This window comes from Mobula birostris, chromosome 25, assembly GCF_030028105.1.
Source record: "Mobula birostris isolate sMobBir1 chromosome 25, sMobBir1.hap1, whole genome shotgun sequence".
In the NCBI taxonomy this organism is placed as follows: Eukaryota; Metazoa; Chordata; class Chondrichthyes; order Myliobatiformes; family Myliobatidae; genus Mobula; species Mobula birostris.
Window position 1 is genome coordinate 12,179,236 of NC_092394.1, and position 22,592 is coordinate 12,201,827.

The 22,592-nt window shown below is 41.0% G+C and overlaps 1 protein-coding gene across 3 annotated transcripts in view; it reads right to left on the bottom strand.

Annotated features, from left to right (window-relative positions):
- Window positions 1-4,085: 4,085 nt before the first annotated feature.
- Window positions 4,086-22,592, bottom strand: part of akap1b (A kinase (PRKA) anchor protein 1b) — a 54,223-nt gene continuing 35,716 nt past the window's right edge. For all 3 annotated transcript variants that reach the window (XM_072242990.1, XM_072242992.1, XM_072242991.1), the window contains exons 4-11: window positions 19,236-19,362; window positions 17,067-17,191; window positions 15,930-16,109; window positions 13,775-13,923; window positions 13,092-13,159; window positions 10,395-10,468; window positions 8,919-8,981; window positions 4,086-5,469 (exon numbers count right to left, since the gene is read on the bottom strand). In XM_072242990.1, coding sequence (XP_072099091.1) covers window positions 5,407-5,469; window positions 8,919-8,981; window positions 10,395-10,468; window positions 13,092-13,159; window positions 13,775-13,923; window positions 15,930-16,109; window positions 17,067-17,191; window positions 19,236-19,362 — 849 coding nt within the window. In that variant the 3' untranslated portion in view covers window positions 4,086-5,406. The remainder of the gene's footprint in view (window positions 5,470-8,918; window positions 8,982-10,394; window positions 10,469-13,091; window positions 13,160-13,774; window positions 13,924-15,929; window positions 16,110-17,066; window positions 17,192-19,235; window positions 19,363-22,592) is intronic.

Genomic DNA, 22,592 nt, shown 5'->3' on the forward strand with positions numbered 1-22,592 from the left:
TGTGGTAAATTGGATCAGCAAATTTGCTGATGATACAACGATTGGAGGAGTAGGAAGGTTTTCAAAGCTTAGAGAGAGATTTGGACCAGCCGGAAAAATGGGCTGAAAAGTGGCAGATGGAGTTTAATACAGACAAGTGTGAGGTATTGCACTTTGGAAGGACAAACCAAGGTAGAACATACAGGGTAAACAGTAGGGCACTGAGGAGTGCAGTAGGACACAGGGATCTGGGAGTACAGATACAAAACTCCTTAAAAGTGGTGCCACAGGTAGATAGGGTTGTAAAGAGAGCTTTTGGTACACTGGCCTTTATAAATCTAAGTACTGAGTACAGGAGTTGGAATGTTATGATGAGGTTGTATAAGGCATTAGTGAGGCTGAATTTGGAGTATTGTGTGCAGTTTTGGTCAAAGTACAGGAAGGATATTAATAAGGTTGAAATAGAGTGCAGAGAAGGTTTACAAGGATGTTGCCAGGAGTTGAGAAACTGAGTTACAGAGAAAGGTTGAGTAGGTTAGGACTTTATTCCCTGGAGCGTAGAAGAATGAGGAGAGATTTGATAGAGGTATAGAGTATATAAAATTATGATGGGTATAGAGTGAATGCAACCAGGCTTTTTCCACTAAGGAAGGCTAAGGAAGAGGCTAAGGAAGAGAAAAAAAGAGGACATGGGTTAAGGGTGAAGTGGGAAAAGTTTAAAGGGAACATTAGAGGGGGCTTCTTCACACAGAGAGTGGTGGGAGTGTGGAATGAGCTGCCAGATAAAGTAGATGCTGGGTCACTTTTAACATTTAAGAAAAACTTGGACGGGTATATGGATGAGAGGTGTATAGAGGTGTCCGTGTGCAGGTCAGTGGGACTAGGCAGAAAAATGGTTCGGCACAGCCAAGAAGGGCCAAAAGGCCTGTTTCTATGCTGTAATGTTTCTATGGTTTCTAAGATTCATAGGCTGCTAAGGGCTAGATCTGTGGCATTCAAGACCGGTGATCCAGAATTATACAAGCCCAGGTACGACCTATGGAAGGCTATTCTACAAGCAAAAAAACAAATCAGACCGAGGTTACAGACAGAATCGGATGCCCGCCAGCTCTGGTAGGGTTTGTAAGCCATAATTCAACATCATGAATGGCTCCAATGCTTCACTCCCAGATGAGCTCAGTACCTTTTATGCACACTTTGAAAGGGAGAAAATTAGATCCATGTGAATCCCTGCAGCATCTGGATCTGTCCCAGAGGCTAATATCAGAACATCTTTCATGAGGGTGAACCCTCACAAGGCATCAGGCCCTGATGGCGTACCAAGTAGGTCACTGAAAACTTGTGCCAACCAACTGGTGGGAATGCTCAAGGACATCTTCAATCTCACTGCTACAGTTGGAGGTTCCCATCTGCTTCAAAAGGGTGACAATCATACCATCAAGGGCAGGGTGAGTTGTCTCAACAACTAGTGTCCAGTGGGACTAAAGTGCTTTAAGAGGTTGGTCATGGCTAAACTCAACACTGAGCAAGGAGCTGGACACTGCAATTTGCCTATCACCCCAGTAGGTCTACAGCAGAAGCAGTCTCACTGGCTCTCTAATCGGCTTTGGATCACCTGGACGATAACAATACCTACAGTCAGGCTGCTGTTTACTAACTGCAGCTCAGCATCCACATACCCTCAGTTCTAATCAACAAGCCCCAAAACCTGGGCCTCCGTACCTCCTTCTGCAACTAGATCCTCACCTTCCTCATGGGCAGACCAATCAACGCAGAGAGAAATAACACTTCACTGACAACCAACACCAGTGAGCCTCAAGGAGGCGTGCTTAACCCACTGCTCTAGCCTCAACTGTGTGGCTAAGCACAGTTCAAACTCCATCTCTAAATTTGCCAATGATTGTTGGCAGTATTTCAGATGGTACGAGTTGTTGTATAAGAGTGAAATAGACAGCTGGTTGAATGGTGTTGAAACAACCACCTTGCACTCAACATTAATAAGACCAAAGAATTGATCACAGACTTGAGGGAATACACACCAGTCCTCATTGAATGATCAGCAGTGGAAAGGGTGAGCAGCTTCAAGTGGGGCAGCACAGTAGCATAGTGGTTAGCACAACACTTTACAGTAATGGCAGCCTGGGTTCAAATCCTGCCGTGCCTGTAAGGAGCGTTGCACGTTCTCCTCGTGACAGCATGGGTTTCCTCCCACAGTCTAAAGACAAACCAGCTGGTCATTGTAAATTGTCCTGATTACACTAGGATTAAATTGGGGGATTGCTGGGCAGCATAGCTGGAAGGGTCTGTTTCATGTTGTATCTAAATTTTAAAAAGTTCTGGGTATCAGAAGATTTATCCTGGGCCCAACATATTGGTGCAATTACAAAGGTGGCATAGCAGCAGCTTATATTTCATTAGGAGCTCAAGGAGACTTGGTATGACACCCAAAGATTCTGCAAATTTGTACAGGTATACCTTGGAGAGCATCACTGTCTGGTATGCACTGGATCAGAAAAAGCTGCAGAAAGTTGTGAACTCAGGCAGCTTCATCATAGGCACTAGCCTCCCAAGCAGAGGGCACTTTCAAAAGGCAATGCCTCAGAAGTGCAGCATGCATTATAAAGGAACCCCACCAATCAGGCTATGCCCTTTTCTTATTGTTACCACTGAGGTGGTCCAGAGTATTAACTATTTTTTTTTGCAGTACCTAATTTTTAAAACTATATTAATGTATGTCTTATGCTACTTCCATTTTTTAAAATTATGTATTGCTGCCACAGAAGAAGTGTGTAAAACTATAGCAGTATTCCAAGCATGATCATTGGTGGTTACAATTTGAACAACGTATGACAGTGCTGATAGCTACTTCTAAAGAGAAGCCCCATGAAATACTAAAAAGCTGAAGAAAGTGCAAAGAGACAATTGACCATCAACTGCAAGATGACTGAATGTATGGCTGTCAAAAACACAGAAATGCAAATTGAAAGTGGGCAACAAAACAAACGTTTAAGTTTAACTACTTAGGGAGCACAATAATATTTGACGGTATGGTTGATGTTGAAATTAGAAGGATTGGGATTGCTAAATGCAAGATACTAAAGAATAACAATTTCTATGGGTACGAAACTCTGTTGTGGCGCTATGTTCATTCCACACCAACATATGGGAGTGAATGTTGGATAATATCAAAGCAAAGTGAGGTTAGAGTTGAAGTTGTGGAAACGTGATTTTTGAGGAGAATGATGAAACTATTGTGAAGGACAGTAACAAATGAGGGAGTGTTGCGAAAAGCTAAAGAACAGAGCAGATATCAATCAGGAAATGGCAGCTGGAAGTTCTGGGATGTACTACGGAAAGAAGCTCGAACATCTTGCAGAGATGGCAAAAGAAATAAATCGATGGAAGGAAAAGTTGAGGTTGACAGCACATGATATTCATGAGTTACATCATGGGATGGACAGGCAAAAGGTGAGCTTATTGGAACTTCAGATTAAAGACAGATGGAAGATCATGATCACCCATGTCATGCAACAGGACAAAGATGAGTTGGGATGCAACAAATTGGAAAATTTAGACGGACCAGTTATGGGCTGAAAAAGAATAAAACTGCAAATGTACTGAGTTGCAGGCACAGGCAAGAGGCACCAACTTCAATCCTGCAGGCCAGCTCCAGCTCACTCCAGGTTTTTCTTCATTGAGATGGGTAGTCAGAGCTGCTTGAGCTCAAGTGCTGTACTGTACCCATTCACTCTGCTGAGCTTAATTTAAAAACAAAACTCACGACACCACAGATGTGCAAGAATGAAGATGGTGCCTGCTGTCTTGACTCTACAAATGTGATGTCTGGGCTTGAATCAACATTACTAACAAATTGCAACTCTTCTCAGTGGGTTGAGTTTGCTAAATGACTTTGCTGCATTACAATTGCAGAAGGTATCCACCCAGTGTGACATGAGAAGTTTTGATGTTGTCCAAGAGATTAGATAAATACCAGTCTTAATTATACAAAATTGCATGGATACTGAAACCCCAGTTATAACCCAGCTGAATTAAAAGGCAACTGGAAGCTTGTAGGACTTTACACAAATTAGGCTGAAACATGAAACTGTGTTGAGAAACAAAGTATATTACACATTGAATGAAAATAGATGTCACATACACAATGAATAAATAGTCTGATATACTTGGTGTCTGGGGCTAGTAAAAGACTTGTCACTTTCAATATCAAAGCAATGTGGTAAAAGAGGTAGAATGCTGGGATAACAGCAAAATCCATAGATGACAAGTCTTTACAAGGCACTCAAAATCCCAAAAACAATTTTATCACACCACAAAGAAAGCAAATTCAAAGATGAACCATGAGGTAAATTAGATGAGATTGAAGCCAATGGGTGATTATTTGATTCAGCACATTATAGCAGCTGTTAATTGGAAGGATAAACCCAGGATACAACTTCAAAGCAAATTAGGCTGCATAAACAAATTAGCAGGTAAAATATTGCAAGATACATTGAATCACTGTGCCCAGTTATAATTACATTAACTATCAAAATCTAAAATCACATCTTGGCAAGCTAGGGCAGCTAGCAAAGTAGCTGGCTTAACAGCACTATACTTTTTGGAACAAAAGGAGCGATAAGCTTCCTCCACCAACCACTACTGGACAAAGGATCATTCCAATGGCCAATATGAATGCAAGAAATTATACAGAATTTCCCCCAAAACATACATTTTGTAAATAGTAATTCATGTTATCTTACTGTGGTGTTTGCCCCATCTAGGTATTTTAAAGATGATTCTAACTTATTACAGAAATCTAGTCTCTTGGGATTGTATATTAATATATCACAAGGCTTTGGTTTTAACCTCTGAAGGACAGCAGTTCCAACAGCAAAGAAGCATCACTTCAGATTGTGTGTGGACATCCTTAACCCACATTGTATCACACCAGAAGATTTTTCTAGCTGATGTGCATTAAATCCTCAAATCAGTAGAGAAAAATCATTTCAGTGCCTTACTGGAAATACAGAATTACAAATGACAAACAAATGAGAGAAGCTCCAAGCTACAATAAAAAAACACCACACAAGCTGAATTCTGTCAGTTTTTTTTGGATACTTTTTACAAGTCTGTACAACCAAGTAGCAAACTCATTGATCACAATATCATTCCATTCAAGTAATCTAGCAAAACTATTCTGTACAATGACAATAAGGTTTCTCTTAAATATCAAATTAATCAGACATGACAATTGAGTGACAATCACTTACCTATAGATTCCATAACTTTGAAAAAGTCCCCTTTATGTACTGTGAGATCTTACAAAATATTAATACAGTGACTTATATACACATCTGCACAGCTAGCAAATGATTGAATTACAATGCAGTGCAAAATGAGTTTAGAAAAATGGCTTCCAGCTGCAGACTAGTAGCTCTCCATCCATTGTGCATGTCCTTTTTCCACCAGGAATCTATTTAACAACAGGACCTAGAGGGGGAAAATGAAAAAGATTATTCACCACAAGAAATAGAGGTCACTTCCTACAGCTCTCTGGGCATCTCCAGGTGTGAGCAATATAGCCTTTACAACTTAAATTTGATCCAATCGGGTGACCCATACATCACAAGGAAATGCTCCACCATTTCATTCTGGCTGATCAATTTTTCCTCAGCCCCAACCTCCTGCCTTCTTGCCCATATCCCTTCATGGCCTGACTAATCTGCCTTAAATATACCCAATGACTTGCCTCCACAGTTGCCTGTGGTAACTAATTCCATAGACTAACTGCTCTCTGGCTAAAGAAATTTCTCATCTCCATTCCAATTAGATGTCCCTCTATCCAGAGGCCATCACCTCTGATCTTTGACTCCCCCACCACAGAAAACATCCTCTCCACATCCTTTCTATCAAAGTGTTATCTTAATTCAAATTATGATTTCAGCACAAAAGCTCTTGGAAATTTAGGCTACGTCTACACCACGCCAGATGATTTTGAAAACGCCGGTTTCGAGTAAAAACGACAGGCATCCACACTAAGCGTTTTTCAAAGTATCTCCGTCCACATTAGGCGGATATTTGGGCAAATCTCCTCCTACTGGGCATGCGCAGGACACACAGAAAACAAGCGAAGAGGAAACAGTATACGGTGCACCTTTGTCCAGTTACAGAGCAGAAAAACTTTGAAGGAATTGCTCATGGCTCTCACGCAGGAGGACTTAAAACTAAAAAGAAACAAATACTGGAGTGTATGGAGGCAACCGACAGGGAGTTCACGGACAGTATGACCCGGCTGACGACGAACATTGAAAAACTGACCAACTCTGTTGCATTAATAAAGCACCTTGTTAAATGTACTGTATAAAACATGTCTGCATCAGTGTTATCTTGTATTTCCATACAATGTTACATTAGGCTGTTACACATCTATTGTCAGAGAAGTACTTGCATAAATAGATAAACCACCTTCATACAAGCAAGGACAGAAAACAGGGTGAAGAGAGTATACTTATTTATTCAGTAAGCTATGGGTCAATGTATTTGGTGAGTACATTTCTAACTCTTCTGGCTTCAGTCTTGTTGCCGTCTGTTCTGAAATTGTTAGGTTATGTGGGGGGGGGTTGCATTCCAAGAAAACAATGAAATGCCGCGCTGCGGCCATCTGTTCCGGCATGTCACGGCAGCATTTTTAAATAGTCAAAAAAGCTCACTTTACAATTTAACTCTCACCCCGTTCACACCAACTGTGCATTATAACAGTTTTGTGCAGCGCTTGTGCAGTACCAAGCAGAAGCAGAAAAAGCATTGTTGTGGTGTTGTCATAACAATGTTCTTAAATCTCTCTGCTTACCCCATACACACCACAACGGATATTAGGCGTTTTCAGATTTATTCACCCTGGAGACAGTTTCTGAAAATCTCCATTTTCAGGGGATGAAAACGCCATTTTAGTGTGGAAAGAGGGTCAAAACGAAGAGAAAAAGCTTCATTTTCAAAATTATCCGGCGTAGCGTGGACGTAGCCTAAGTGGACTATAGCATTATGATTAAACCATTAAGCTTTCAATACTTGCCAATATTTGACAAAGAAACATACTTTATTGGATATTATGCACAAGGACTGTATAAGACCATTAAGACATAGGAGCAGAATTAGGCCATTTGGCCCATTGAGTCTGCTCTGCAATTCAAGCATGGCTGATCTTTTATGCCCCTTCAGCCCCTTCCCCCTGTAACCTTTGATGCCATGTCCAATCAAGAACCTATCAAGCTCTGCCTTAAATACACCCAATCACCTGGCCTCCACAGCTGCTTGTGGAATAAATTCCACAAATTCACCACCCCCTGGCTAAAGAAATTTTTCTGCACCTGTTTTAAGTGGACACTCCTGTGTACTGAGACTGTCCCCTCTTGTCCTAGATTCCCTTCGGCCCCAAGCGCACATATAGGTTCCAGACGAGCTGGGATTTGCACCTTGACTGGCGAACTCCAAAGAGACCAGTACTGGAATAGTTTGCATATAGAATGACTAGTTGTTGTTTACAATAAAAGTACCCCTGGCACAATGGAAATGCAGATTATTTCTACTGCATCATGGGGTTCCAGCTGTCACCTGACACGTGCACTAAAACCCATACCTCACCTTTATAATTCTGATTTTTAGCCATTAGGAAGTGATGTTTTCGAAGCCTTATAATTCAGAGAGTGCATTTTTAAATGTCAAGACAAATAAATGAAGATTGTTCAAGGAAAATTAAGATACCTATTACTTTCTACAACACATGATGCTGCTACCATTAAGCTCATTTGATCAATGGTGGCTCCCAGCAGCTAAGTGTCAAGTTCCATTCCACACCCCCACCCCCCGAGTTTCTCACTTTCAACAACTTTCTTTTGACACTTATTTACATTGGGATAACTTACAGTAGCCAGTTACTGGTTTAGGAACAGTTATTACCCATCAACCATCAGGCTCTTGAACCAAAGGGGATAACTTCACTCACCGCAACACTGAACTGTTCCCACAACCTAAGGATTCATTTAAGGACCCTTCATCTCATGTTTGATATTTATTGCTTATTATTTTCTCATTTTAGATTTGCAGTTTGTCTTTTGCACATGGGTTGTTTGTCCATCTTTGTGTGCAATTTTTCACTGATTCTATGTTTCTTTGTATCTACTGTGAATGCCCGCAAGAAAATGAACCTCAGGGTTGTGTATGGTGACATATGTATCTTAATAAAATTACTTTGAACCTACCAACTTATCTTAGGGACAGGAAACCAGATGACCCAGCAGAAATTCAGCCATAGAGAGAACATGCAAACTTCAGTGTCTGAAGTTACAACTGAACCCAGCTACATTAAAGTGCCACCATATTGCCCAATACTATATGAATTTTGTGCAATTGACAACTTAAGGCGTTAAAAAGACCCCCGATGTAATATCTGACAGTTAGGAATAAACTTCTCAAATCCTTGAGATTACAAAACAGCCAAGAGAATGAAAGTGAATGAGGAGTGGCTGCTTTAACACTAACCATTCAGGTTCAGTTCTGATCTTCAGTCTGAATATTCAACTTGACTCTGGGTTTCCTCGACCACACCAGTTTTCTCCCACATCTCAATGACATGCTGACTGGCAGGCTTGATGTTCACTAGATTACTCCAAGCAGAGGAGAATTGGGGTGGAGTTGATGGACATGCATGAGGAAATAGTTACTGGGAAATAAGTGAGGAAAAGAGACTGCTCTGAGCTAGCTAAATAACCTAAACATTGAGGATAAAATATCAATCCTTCAAAAGGAAGCATTAGCACCTCCAAACTGCACCATTTTAGCAACTACATTATTTATTTTCCTGACACCATTTCCTTTCCCATATACAGCTTAACACTTCAGATGAGACTAAGGGCCTACAAGGAACAAGGTATTCGACTCACCTTATCACCAGCTATACTCCACAAGTGTATGAGAGGTGTACCACTGTTGTCATAACCAGTTACCTGAAAATAAACAAACAGCAATTTAATCTCAAGACCAAAATCATTAAGAGTTCCTGAAACTTTATTTTACAGCAATGAACAGGCCCTTCCAACCAGCAGCTCACCTATTTAACCCTAGCCAAATCAAAGGACAAATATACAATTACCAATTACTAACTGGAACAAGGAAATGAAGCACCTGGAGGAAGCTCCCGTGGACAAAGATGAATATAGGAAAGTTACACTAGTCAATTAGTTTGTAATTCTGTAACTGATTTACTGACCTTTGTTTCATGCTCTGAATACATAAATAAGATCAGCTTTTATATATTATATTGACCATACCAGAATGAATTCCACTCTGATATATAGCAAGCACTTCCTTGAAATCTAAAATAATCAACCTCCACCCCCCGCAGAGAAAATCCAGTAGATTCAGAGATAAACTTGTTTCTAGAAACAATGCAAATTGAAGCCACTTTTCATTAACTGAAAAAAGTCACATATTTGACTAAAATTAAACGGGGCCCCTGCCAACCTGTGAAACACAACCAAGTTTACCAGAGCAAGATGTAGAAACAAGAAGTGGAAATAATTTTCTGGGCAAACTATTACAAAATTGCTGGAATCCAAAGCTATGGAACCCCATGTCCAAAGTTCCCCTTTATTCATTCTGTAAACAAGGAGACAGATTCTCAAACAGGAGAAAATCTCATTCAGGATTTCTGAGCTCCACTTTCTTCAACATTGCTCAAACCCAATTAACAGTAAAATCAGAGTGACAGGACTATCAAATGGACTGGAACAGGTCTGCAAGTGGATGTTAAATCTGCCTCCTAGAATTGATTACATGAACAGTCTATTAGTAGTTAATATTTACTTGTCAAGTAGTCTCAGATCAGAACATGGCCCCATTATGAGCAATAAATGGTCACTGGGTCTATATTCTATAAAAAGATGAGGTGATCCCATTAAACTTTATTTATTTATTTGCAGGAATAAGCTCTCCTCTGGTTGTGGAATCAGAGCTCAGAAATGTGACAGTAACGAAATTGCTTCACACAGACATTTATGAATCTTTGGAATTCTCTACAGAACCATGGTAATAGACTTACCAAGCATTGTCTATCCAGGACAATATCTAAAAACCTACAGTTCTTTAAGAGAATACTAGCAAATAGTGCAGAGGTACAAGAATCAACATGACCTTGCTAATTGGGAGAGCTGCCACAAGCTGATAAATGGCCATTTTCTACTAATATTTTTTGTATTCTGATAGTCATTTACACATAGTGGAACTGGGACAAGGCATATTGCTGTGCACATAACTAGCAATGCTATTTGAATTTGCCTGGGAAACAGCATTCCTTAAAAATATCCATAATACCAGATTCCAAGTTCGAAAAGCCAGGTAACCTTCCAAGCAATTCTCACCTGGGCAAGTAAAGCTGCACCACGTGTCATTTCATCCATCGCAGCATTTGCTTCATCTGAGAAGTGGTCCTCACCTGTAAAACAAGTAACAAGGTCACAGATCTCTATTTGAAAGGGGGTCAGGTTATGCATCAACCTACTATAGTATGCCGGACATGCTATTTTCTCACTGCTGCCAACAAGATAGTGATACAGGAGCCTCAGGAACAGTTATTACCCCTAAACCATCAAGCTCTTGAACCAGTGGGACAACTTTACTTCTCCCATCACTGAACTAATTTCCACAACCTATCAACAATGCACTCTAGGACGCGCTGGGACAGTGATGTGAACCTGGGGTAATCGAGTGTTTCGTGCCTTTCACACACTCGCCCAGGTGACCCAGCCAGGGTTGATCACAGCCACCTGCAAGTTCACTCAGCAGCCTTTGTGATGGTCCTGATGGATCTTTTCTTTGCAGCCCCTTTAAAGCCAAGAGAGTAGGTTCTACACAGCGAGCAGACAGCAAAACCTCCACAGTACACCTGTATAGGCATGCATTGTGCCCTCCATCCCCATGACACTGGTCTACCAGATCCTACTCACTTTCAAGGACTTAATCTCATGTTCCCAATATTTACTGCTTGCTTACTTTTCCGTAATTACAGTTTGTGTGCACTGTCAGGTCTGATCTTTCATTGATTCTATTATGATTATTAGATTTACTAAGTATGCCCATAAGAAAAATCTCAGAGCTGCATATGGTGATCTATGTATTTGATAATAAATTTACTTTGAACACTTGTGAAACTCTAAAATATCCATGGGACATTACTAGCTACTCCAACATCAACTGCCTATTATTAAGTATGCTTGAGGTCATGTTGAACTGTGTAAGGAAGGAATGCCAGGATTTAAATCTGGAGACAATAGAAGAACAGCAAAATACTGCCATTGAATGAATGAATATAAATAGCAACTTGTATTTGCAACATTTGAACAGCTGGAGATCCTAAACCAGGATGGCAAACCTTTGAGTGGGCACCAAATTGACAATCTAAAAATTTCTTTCACATCTGATTATAAACTTCAGCAGAGATCATTGATTAATGAATTAGTTCAGCGATCCCCAACCACCGGGCCGCGGACCAGTACTGGGCCACAAGACATGCACTACCAGGCCGCGAGGAAACGATATGATTTGGCGATAGGAGTCAGCTGCACCTTTCCTCATTCCCTGTCACGCTCTGTTGAGCTTGAACGCACACGAGGTCATTATCCATGTGTCATTCATGTCAGCGCGGGAAGAATATCAACTCCTCCAGCTTGCAAATGATAGCGGGCTGAAAAGTATGTTTGACATAACATCTCTGCTGGCATTCCGGATCAAAGTCAAGGCTAAATATCCTGAGATAGCCATGAAAGCACTGAAAATGTTGCTTCCATTTCCAACATCTCTGCAATGAATGCAACAAAAACTAAATTGTGGAATAGACTGTACATAAGGAACCTCGTTTGAGTATCGCTGTCTCCCATCACCCCTCGGTAGGACTGTCTTGTTGCAGGAAAACAAGCCCAGGGCTCGCACTGATTCAGTGATATTGGTGCGTTGCAATGATTTTATATGTCCATACGAGGAAAATATGCGCTGTGCGTTTAATATCCAAACGTTACTTAAAATGTTATGATGCTATAAGTGACTTATATAACCATATAACAATTACGGCATGGAAACAGGCCATCCCTGCTCTTCTAGTCCATGCCGAACGCTACTCTCACCTCGTCCCACCGACCTGCACTCAGCCCATAACCCCCCATTCCTTTCCTGTCCATATACCTATCTAGTTTTTCTTTAAATGATATCGAACCTGCCTCTACCACTTCTACTGGAAGTTCGTTCAACACTTACTTCAAGCTCCCGTCCTCCCGGATAATTGTCTTATCGCTATATTCATGCAAGGAAAATATGCGCTGTGTGTTTAATATTAAATTTGTTAGATAAACCCTTTTAGAAACGAAATTGAGTGTATTAGCCACTTATCACCTATATTCCAGTCGTGATTAATACCAACCCCCCCCCCCCCCACAGAATCGGCAAAAACGATTTTTTAAAAATCGGCATGTACACGCATGCACAAGTTATGCATGTGCACTGGTGCCCGCACAAGGCTTCATGGTCATTGTAGTCTTTCTCGGGGTAAACACAACATATTTGACTGCTACTCTTGTACGTTGGCGAGCCTACCCCGCCCCCCCCCCCAAGTCAGCCGGTCCGCAAGAATATTGTCAATATGAAACCGGTCCACAGCGCAAAAAAGGTTGGGGCCCCCTGAATTAGTTCACTCAAAAACACTTAGCAGTAAATGTATCTTTTTATTATGGGTGGGATTTAAGAATCGAGGAGCAGCACTGCATGCCAATAAAAATTTGCATGTACCATCTTGAGCATGCCTGCCATAGGTTCAGTACCCCTGCCTAGACTGATGTTTAGATCTTTCCCCTTCTAAACTGTGAAGAGTTGCCATATTGCTGAGTGAATTCTTGGGAATTTGGGAAGTTTTGGCGCTTAGCACACCAGCCCAGTTATTACGTAGACTGTAGTGCAAAAATTAAATATAAACTTGCAACTGAGGCAGATGCACTTGAGCAGCATACGACTTGAACTTAAAGACAATTTTCCACTGTAGGCTTTGAAAAGGCTTGGCACAGACTTCTTACCTGGGAGGGGCATTATATTATCCAGTAGGACTTCAGTCCCTTGGAAAGGGAGTGACACAAAGTCAGACCTATGCAAAGAAAAAGTGTGAAAAAGCAAATACAAATGTTTGCATTAAACATCAATCTAACTTAAGTTTCAACTGGGGCTCAAATTGACAACCATCTGATTCGATGTGTACTCACTGAGCTAGGCAAGTACACAGAACCTAACAGCCAAGTTCTACAATTTAAAATCACCAGACCATATTACTGTAACAGACTTTTATGCAGCAATTCTTAATTTTAATTAGGTGAGGATTCTTAATTTTCCAGATATCTAAATAGGCTCACAATTTCATCTACTTGGAAGATACTTCTCCCACTGATGCATCTGCATAAGTAATAATGGCAAATATGTAAAATTTATATTTTAAGAATGAAGCATACAAACTAACAATGATTATTAGTTGATCTGAGGCGCATGATCGGAGGAAGAGTTGGCAATCTCAAAATAACATTAACATTTATCATCCATGACTTGAAATGGGTAAAATAATCAATTTTGATTTAGCTGTATTTTGAGAATGAAAGCTGAGGCACTGTCTTGACGTCAAGTACCTCGCTATAACACCTAAAAATAGATTTGGGCTCCTAGTGGTTTACCTTTGGTTGAATTGTATGCTTAAGCACAATAGGTACATCACCTGATTTGTCGTAATGCTTCAATTTTAACTCGTTCATAGCCGCCATAGTCAACGTAACGAATTTCAACTTCATTTGTTTCTTCGAAAAAAGCAACCACTTGTGCCCTCCACCAAGCCCCATCTACTGCTGGAGCTGCACAAATTATACCAACTGTAGGAATAAAGAGAAGCATGCTAAGTTGTTTTTGCATCAGTGTAAAGGCAGTGAAAGCAAACATTAGTTATGCAAGATTTGGTGCTTTAGTAGGTTATGATAGATGAACAGTGATGAGAGCAGACCTGCAAATTAGATCAGTGCAAGTTCAAACTATGGGACTGAGTAGCACCACCATAATTATGAAAACTACATGTTGTACTGCAGCACCAAACCTGCCCGTATCATGACTTGTATTATTATCCTTGTGATAAACAGCTTTGACAGCATAGCCATTGCATTACTTATCTTTCTCTCCTGCATTCTCAGTTCTTTCCAGACTCTACAACTCTCCTTCACACTTCAGGCAATTAACAATGGGCAATTAACTGATCAATCCACATGCCATAGCAATACAGGAGGAAATCAGAGTACCTGGAATAAAATTTTGTGGTCACAGAGAGAACGTGCAGATTCCATACAAAGACCATTAAGAGTTTAAGGCGATTTGGTATGTCAAAGACTCCAGCAAATTTCTACAGATGTACCATAGAGAGCTGACTGGCTATATCACCACCTTGTATGGAGACTCCAATGCACAGGATCGGGAAAGAGCTGTAGAAGGTTTAGACTCTACCAGCTCCATTATAGACACTAACCTCCCCATCGTCAAGGACATCCTCAAGGTGGCAGTGCCTTAAGATGGCATCTATCAGTAATGATCCTTACCAGCCAAGGTGTGCCCTCTTCTTACTACCATCACGCAGGTGGTACAGGAGCCTGAGGCTGCGTGAACAATGTTTTACAAACAGCTTCTTCCCTTCAGCCATCATATTTCTCAATGGTCCATTAACACTTCGTCCTTTTTGCACTTTATTAAATAAATTTCTTTTTGTAAGAGTATTTTTTGTTTTGCACTGACCTGCTGCAAAATAGTACATTTCACAACATGTCAGTGATAAACCTGATTCTGAGATCAAGACTGATGCTGGCGTTACTGGAGCTGAGAAGCAAGTCTACTAACTACAGTGCTGCCTATTGTCACACTGCAATCATGCCCAATTAGATAGCTCTGCTGTCATTTTCACAGCCAGGTTGCCAACTCTCAAGATAATGAAATAGAACATGTCACTGGCAAACCATGCAAAAGTTAGACAAGTGCAACATGCATCCACAGAAGCCAAGTTTCTACAGTATCACCCGACTCCTGGAAAATGACTGCACTTAACGGCACAGCAGCACATCATGCTTTGAGACTGGCCACCAAATTACACTCAGCACCAAGGCTGACAGTGAAATAAAGCACTGGCTGCAAAGAGACAAGTGTTAGAAATAAAATCAACACTGAAAGTTAACCCTGGAGAAGCCTGAAGCAGGGAGGGAGTGGGATACCAATATGATAAAGCAGATTAAAAAAAAAATATCAATTTGCAATCCTTCCTGATGCATTTTGAAAAGAGCAAGGGAATTAGGCTCCCTGACTCGAAGTCAGCAAAGCAGCAACTCCATTGGTGGGGGAGAAAGGTCCATAGGGCTTTATAAGATACCATGGGATGTTTCCTCAGTGACACCAAACCACATGATTCCAAGATACCATAACTGGTTAGAAACATGCGGGATGCAACTGGGCATAATATACAGCACAAAGTTGAACGATATAGGTAGCATTTAATGTTATTTCTTCCATACACAACCAATGGCAAGCACCATGGCAATTTATCATTGATCTTAAAACTAAAGCAATTCTCCCAAATTCAGTGGTCAGGTAAACAGTTTTTAAACTTTTTGCTTATTTACTTCTTAAAGACTTCTAGATAAATAATTTGAAGTAGCAACTTGAGAAAAGTATACAAGTAATGCAAATTTTGGCTAATACCATTTTCTGGCCCATGTACGTGTCAATGAAAGACCATTGCACGAAATGAGTCCCATGGACTGGTCACTATGTTTTACATTACACAGCTTCTACCTTACTCTACCTTAAATTCAGATTATGTCTACATTAGCAAAGAAAAAATACTTAACTTCTAATGGAGGTGTCAGTGTTGGGATTCCTGGCTGAGAGTAAACAAGAAACATTTGTTGATCCATGCTACGTAGTACGTGGCACGTCGGATGAGTGTGCTGCTGCAGGAACATATGCCCTGCATTGACGATATTCACCACCAGCACTTCAACGGACACAGCATCCGGAAGCATGAGCTGTGCAAAACAGTTAAAATTTAAGCCACTAAAAACAAAATTTGCCAGGTCAATCAATGTACATTTACACATCTAATTTCAAGCCTTCAGGCTTGGCATGAAGGCCCTCTATAATTTAAACCTACAATTTAAATGTGCAATAATTCACTTGACAACCGACCTTCAGAAAACTCACAGCATGCAACCTTTTCACACTGCACATTGAGACCATCCCCTGCTAAGCAGCTTTTAAAAAAGTACTTGTTTTTAAAAAAAAATGCTTACTACTAATGGTGACACTCAGTTGTCTACATTCAAGTGCCTTCAATAGTTATCACCACTTTTCAGTACATTTCTGCAACATTACAGCCAATACAAGTCAAAACAACTATTCTAAGCTCAGATGAATTCAATATTTGAAATAAGATTATTTGCCTCAACATCTCAGTCAAATACATTCTTTTATTCCTCAAATGTACTCCTAATTTCTCCGGTTCACTAAACAATTGTATTTTAGCATCTGGACTGGAAAGCCTGAGATCCTAAGAGTTAAAGCTGCATTGCCCATTAAAGCTTAATCAACTGTATGGGTGTATTTCTGAAAAAAATGCTACTTTAAAAATCAGCATTCAGATCCCTCTATCATTGGGGGAAAATAAATTTTACCTGCTTGGTCTCCCCCAATTCTTCAGAACCCATAAACAAGACAACAGATGTATGGTTCATTGACCAGGGCATTCAAGCAAGTTAATTGTGGCAGACAATTCACTTTGCTAACCTACGTACCCAGTGGTAAACTTTTGATTCTATGTTCTAAAGTTAGTCTTTGGCACATTGCAAACACTGCTGGCAACTTCAAAATGTGGTCTGATCATCAGGTAATTGCAGAAGGTTAACAATTTTTCTTTCAACTGTATATGGCATCCATCACAACATAATTAGGCTTAATGTTTCAGTATTAGCATAGTTAATACTTACCCATGAGGTTATGGGCAATGCTGGTATTGTCAGAGATGGAGGTGCAGCATACAGGTTTGTAAGATCCAGCTCTTTAAACTTCTTTCCGATCAGGTCAAGTGCTTTGTCTACCTGGTGTTGATTTCCTGTTTAGAATAAAAACTTGGAATTTAATTTTGGTTTTGTCAAATAAGTAAATGTGGCATGTCTTTAAAATAACCAGATAATTCAGGGCAGGGGATGTTGACATTATTGGAAAACTCTTTGACATGGTTTCATGAGATTTAGTGTTTCCAATTCAGCAAGCAAATGCTTACTCAGTTTAGTACCTCATGCGAAACACAGTACCTCAAGCAATACGGTGCTTGCACAACGATAGTTAGCAATTGCAGCTAAATCCTTAACTCGTAAGACTGGGCAGCCAAGTGAAGCCATTTTGTAAAACCACTGGCTTAGGTTATTTCATTTAAAAGGCAGGGAAAAAAAAAAAATCACATTACCTCATTTAATATTTTGTCCTGCAAGTCAATAGGCAAGGCAAAATTACTGAGATTACTGAATGGATGAGGTTTTTGAGGGTTTCCTTGAGCGGGCCTTTCCTGGTTGACTGCCAGTAACTGCTGGTGTTGCCTTGTAGTTGAGTGTGCTATTTTTCACATTATATGCTAATGTCCTGGATGACACAATTGCTGGCTTTGTAGCCAACTTCGTGGATGACAAAGATAGATGGAGGGGTAGGTAGTGTTGAGGAAGCATGGAATCTGTAGGACTTGGACAGATCAGGAGAATGGTAGATGGAACAGTGCAGGAAAGTGTATGGCCATGAACTTCGGTGGAAGGAATAAAGGTGTAAATTAATTTCTAACTGGGAAGCAATGTCAGAAATCTGGTGCAAAGTGACTTGGGAGTCCAAGTGCAAGATTCAATGAATGTTAACTTGCATATTGACTTGGTAGTAAGGAAAGCTAATACAATATGTCAGCATTCATTTTGAGGGGACTAGAACACAAAAGCAAGGATGTAATGCTGATGCTTTATAAGGCACTGGTCAGATCACATTTAGAGTATGAGAGCAGTTCTGGGCATCATATCCAAGAAAGGGTGCACTGGCAGTGGAGTGGGTCCACAGATGGTTTATGAGAATGATCCCAGTAATAAAGATTTAATGTCACCTGGGCCTGCACTTGCTGGAGTTTAGAAGACTGGGGGGGGGGGGGGGGGAGAGAAGAGGGAATCTCATTGAAAATGACTTAATATTGAAAGGTGACAGAATGGATGTGTAGAGGATGTTTTGAATAGCAGGGGACACAGCATCAGGAAAGAAAGATATCCCTTTAGAACAGAGATGAGGAGAAATTTCTTTAGCCAGAGGATGATAAATCTGTGGAATTCATTGCAATATATGGCTGTAGAGACCAAGGCATTGGGTATATTTAAAGCAAAGTCTGTTTTGTAAAGGCATCAAAGGTTACAGGGAGAAGGCAAGAGAATGGGATTGATGAATGATGGCCAGACTCTGAACAAGTGGCCTAATTCTGATCCTGTCTTCCTATGGCCTTTAAGTGGGTGTCTAATATAAAGAGAATTACACCAAATTCTGCAAGCACGTTAGTTAAGCCACAGTTCTTTAATGATCTGAATATAAAACAAGACTCCAACATCAATTCCTGTGGCATTAAGCTGCCATCATCTTATTTGAAGATTGTAAACTGCAACGAAGTTTAAGCACTAACAAACCAAGGAATTCTAAACAGATGCTCAAGCACTATTTGGTTACCCTGGTCTCATTAATTACACAACCCATAAAAGTAAAAGTAAACCCAACACCTTTAGAACTGACTGAGCAGGTCAAAACATCTGCCAAGTACAAAGCCATTGTCTGAGAAATTAAAGGCTGAACATTTCAGTAAATGAGTCATAGACATTAAGCCCTGAGTGATTCAACTGATTCAAGAGACTCGATTATCACCATAACTGTCCAGCATTGTGGGCAGGCTCTGTTGCTACGGTAATGTGTGGTGACACTTACAAGTTGCCCAGCACATGAGGGTGTATTGGTTGTTAGCATAAATGATGCATTTCACTTGACTTTTTAATGTACATGCAATAAGTAAACTTGAATCTTTACTGGCAGACATCTCGCACTCAGTCAGTTCTTGCCTGTGCATAATAGACACATTCCTGACCTACCTTCTATATGACAGATCTGGAAATCTTGTGTATAAGGCAATGTGGTTATGTAAATCTTGGCACCAGAGGACTGCTTCAAGAAACTCACGTACCGTCCTTGCTTACCAATTAACCGTCCAACCAGATGCTGTGAACAGAACAGTACATGAATTAGAAAATTACAGGCAGAACATTCTGCCCATAAGGATTACCACAGAAATGTTACATTCTTCAAATGAAATACATATTCCATTACTAAGATCTTGTGTCCTTAACTGCAATACAATCACTGCACACATCTTTAATGATCTCGCACCGGCAGCTTGTTCCACTCACAACTCTCAATGAAGTTTCCCCTCACAATCCTCTTAAAACTTCAGCCTTAACCCATGACCTCAGTGGAAAAAGCCTGCTTGCACTTATCCTATCTATACCCCTCAATTTTGTACACCTCTATCAAATCTCTTAACCTTTTACGTTCTAAGGAATAAAGACTTAACTTATTTAATCTTTCTTTATAACTCAGGTCCTCTGGACCTGGCAACATTCTTGTAAATTTTCTCTGTACTTTTTTGTGGTGGCCATCACAAAGACTTCGATGGCTCAGGGACAGGAATTGTTACTTCAAGTGCCGGGTTTTAGATGTTTCAGAAAGGACAGGGAGGGAGGGAACAGGTGGGGGCATGGTACTGTTGAACAGAGATAGTGTCACGGCTGCAGAAAAGGTGGGCGCCATGGAGGGATTTGTCTACGGAGTCTCAGTGGGTGGAAGTTAGTAACAAGAAGGGGGTCAATAACTTTACTGGATGCTTTTTATAGGCTGCCCAATAGTAACAGGGATATCAAGGAGCAGATAGGGAAACAGATCCTGGAAAGGTGTTGTAATAACAGTTGTCGCGATGGGAGATTTTAATTTTCAAAATATTGATTGGCATCTCCCTAGAGCAAGGGGTTTAGATGGGGTGGAGTTTATTAGGTGTGTTCAGGAAGGTTTCTTGACACAATATGTAGATAAGCCTACAAGAGGAGAGGCTGTACTTGATTTGGTGTTGGGAAATGAACCTGGTCAGATGTCAGATCTCTCAGTGGGAGAGCATTTTGGAGATAGTGATAATTCTATCTCCTTTACAATAGCATTGGAGAGAGTTAGGAACAGACAAGGTAGAAAAGCATTTAATTGGAGTAAGGGGAATTATGAGGCTATCAGGCAGGAAATTGGAAGCTTAAATTGGAAACAGATGTTCTCAGGGAAAAGTACAGAAGAAATGTGGCAAATGTTCAGAGGATATTTGAGAGAAGTCTTGCATAGGTACATTCCAATGAGACAGGGAAGTTCTGGTAGGGTACAGGAACCGTGGTGTACAAAGGCTGTAATAAATCTAGTAAAGAAAAAAAGCTTACAAAAGGTTCAGAGCTAGGTAATGTTAGAGATCTAGAAGATAAGGCTAATAGGAAGGAGTTTAAGAAGGAAATTAGGAGAGCCAGAAGGGGTCATGAGAAGGCCTTGGTGGGCAGGATTAAGGAAAACCCCAAGGCGTACTTGTAGAATGTGAAGAGCAAGAGGATAAGGCATGAAACAATAGGACCTATCAAATGTGACAATGGGAAAGTGTGTATTGAACCAGCGGAAATAGCAGAGGTACTTAATGAATACTTTACTTCAGTATTCACTATGGAAAAGGATCTTGATGATTGTAGTGATGACTTGCAGCAGACTGAAAAGCTTGAGCATGTAAATATTAAGAAAGAGGATGTGCTGGAGCTTTTGGAAAGCATCAAGATGGATAAGTCGCAAACACGAGGAATTCTTGATCCTCTTATATCCTGTCCCATGATCCTCTCATATCCCTTTTGCCAATCAACTGTCCAACTCTTTGCTCCATCCCTCCCCCTCCTGGCTTCACCTATCATTTTGGATCTCCCCCTCCCACTTTCAAATCTCTTACTAGCTCTTCCTTCAGTTAGTCCTGACGAAGGGTCTCAGCCCAAAACGTCGACTGTACCTCTTCCTAGAGATGCTGCCTGGCCTGCTGCGTTCACCAGCAACTTTGATGTGTGTTGCTTTAAGATGGATAAGTCGCCGGAACCGGATGAGATGTACGCCAGGCTACTGTGGGAGGCAAGGGAGGAGATTGCTGAGCCTCTGGCGATGATCTTTGCATCATCAATGGGGACAGGAGAGGTTCGGGAGGATTGGAGGATTGTGGATTTGTTCCTTTATTCAAGAAAGGGAGTAGAGATAGCCCAGGAAATTATAGACCAGTGAGCCTTACCTCAGTGGTTGGTAAGTTGATGGAGAAGATCCTGAAAGGCAGGATTTATGAACATTTGGAGACAGTCAGCATGGCTTTGTCAAGGGCAGGTCGTGCCTTACGAGCCTGATTGAATTTTTTGAGGATGTGACTAAACACATTGTTGAAGGAAGAGCAGTAGATGTCGTGTATATGGATTTCAACAAGGCATTCAATAAGGTACCTCATGCAAAGCTTATTGAGAAAGTAAGGAGGTATGAGATTCAAGGGGACATTGCTTTGTGGATCCAGAACTGGCTTGCCCACAGAAGGCAAAGAGTGGTTGTAGACGGGTCATATTCTGTATGGAGGTCAGTCACCAGTGGAGTGCCTCAAGGATCTGCTCTGGGACCCCTACTCTTCGTGATTTTTATAAATGACCTGGATGAGGGATGGGTTAGTAAGTTTACTGATGACACAAAGGTTGGGGGTGTTATGGATAGTGTGGAGGGCTGTCAGAGATTACAGCCGGACATTGATAGGATGCAAAACTGGGCTGATGGAGTTCAACCCAGGTAAGTGTGAAGTGGTTCATTTTGGTAGGTCAAATACGATGGCAGAATATAGTATTAATGGTAAGACTCTTGGCAGTGTGGAGGATCAGAGGGATCTTGGGGTCCGAGTTCATAGGACACTCAAAGCAGCTGCACAGGTTGACTCTGTGGTTAAGGCGGCGTACAGTGTATTGGCCTTCAATCGTGGAGTTGAATTTAGGAGCCGAGAGGTAATGTTGCAGCTGTATAGGACCCTGGTCAGACCCCACTTGGAGTACTGTGCTCAGCCCTGTCGCCTCACTACAGAAAGGATGTGGAAGCCATAGAAAGGGTGCAGAGGAGATTCACAAGGATGTTGCCTGGATTGGGGAGCATGCCTTATGAGAATAGGGTGAGTGAACTCAGCCTTTTCTCCTTGGAGCGATGGAGGATGAGAGGTGACCTGATAGAGGTGTATCAGATGATGAGAGGCATTGATCATGTGGATAGTCAGAGGCTTCTTCCCAATGGCTGCCACAACAGGACACAGGTTTAAGGTGCTGGGGAGTAGGTACAGAGGAGATGTCAGGGGTAAGTTAGTTAGTTAATATATA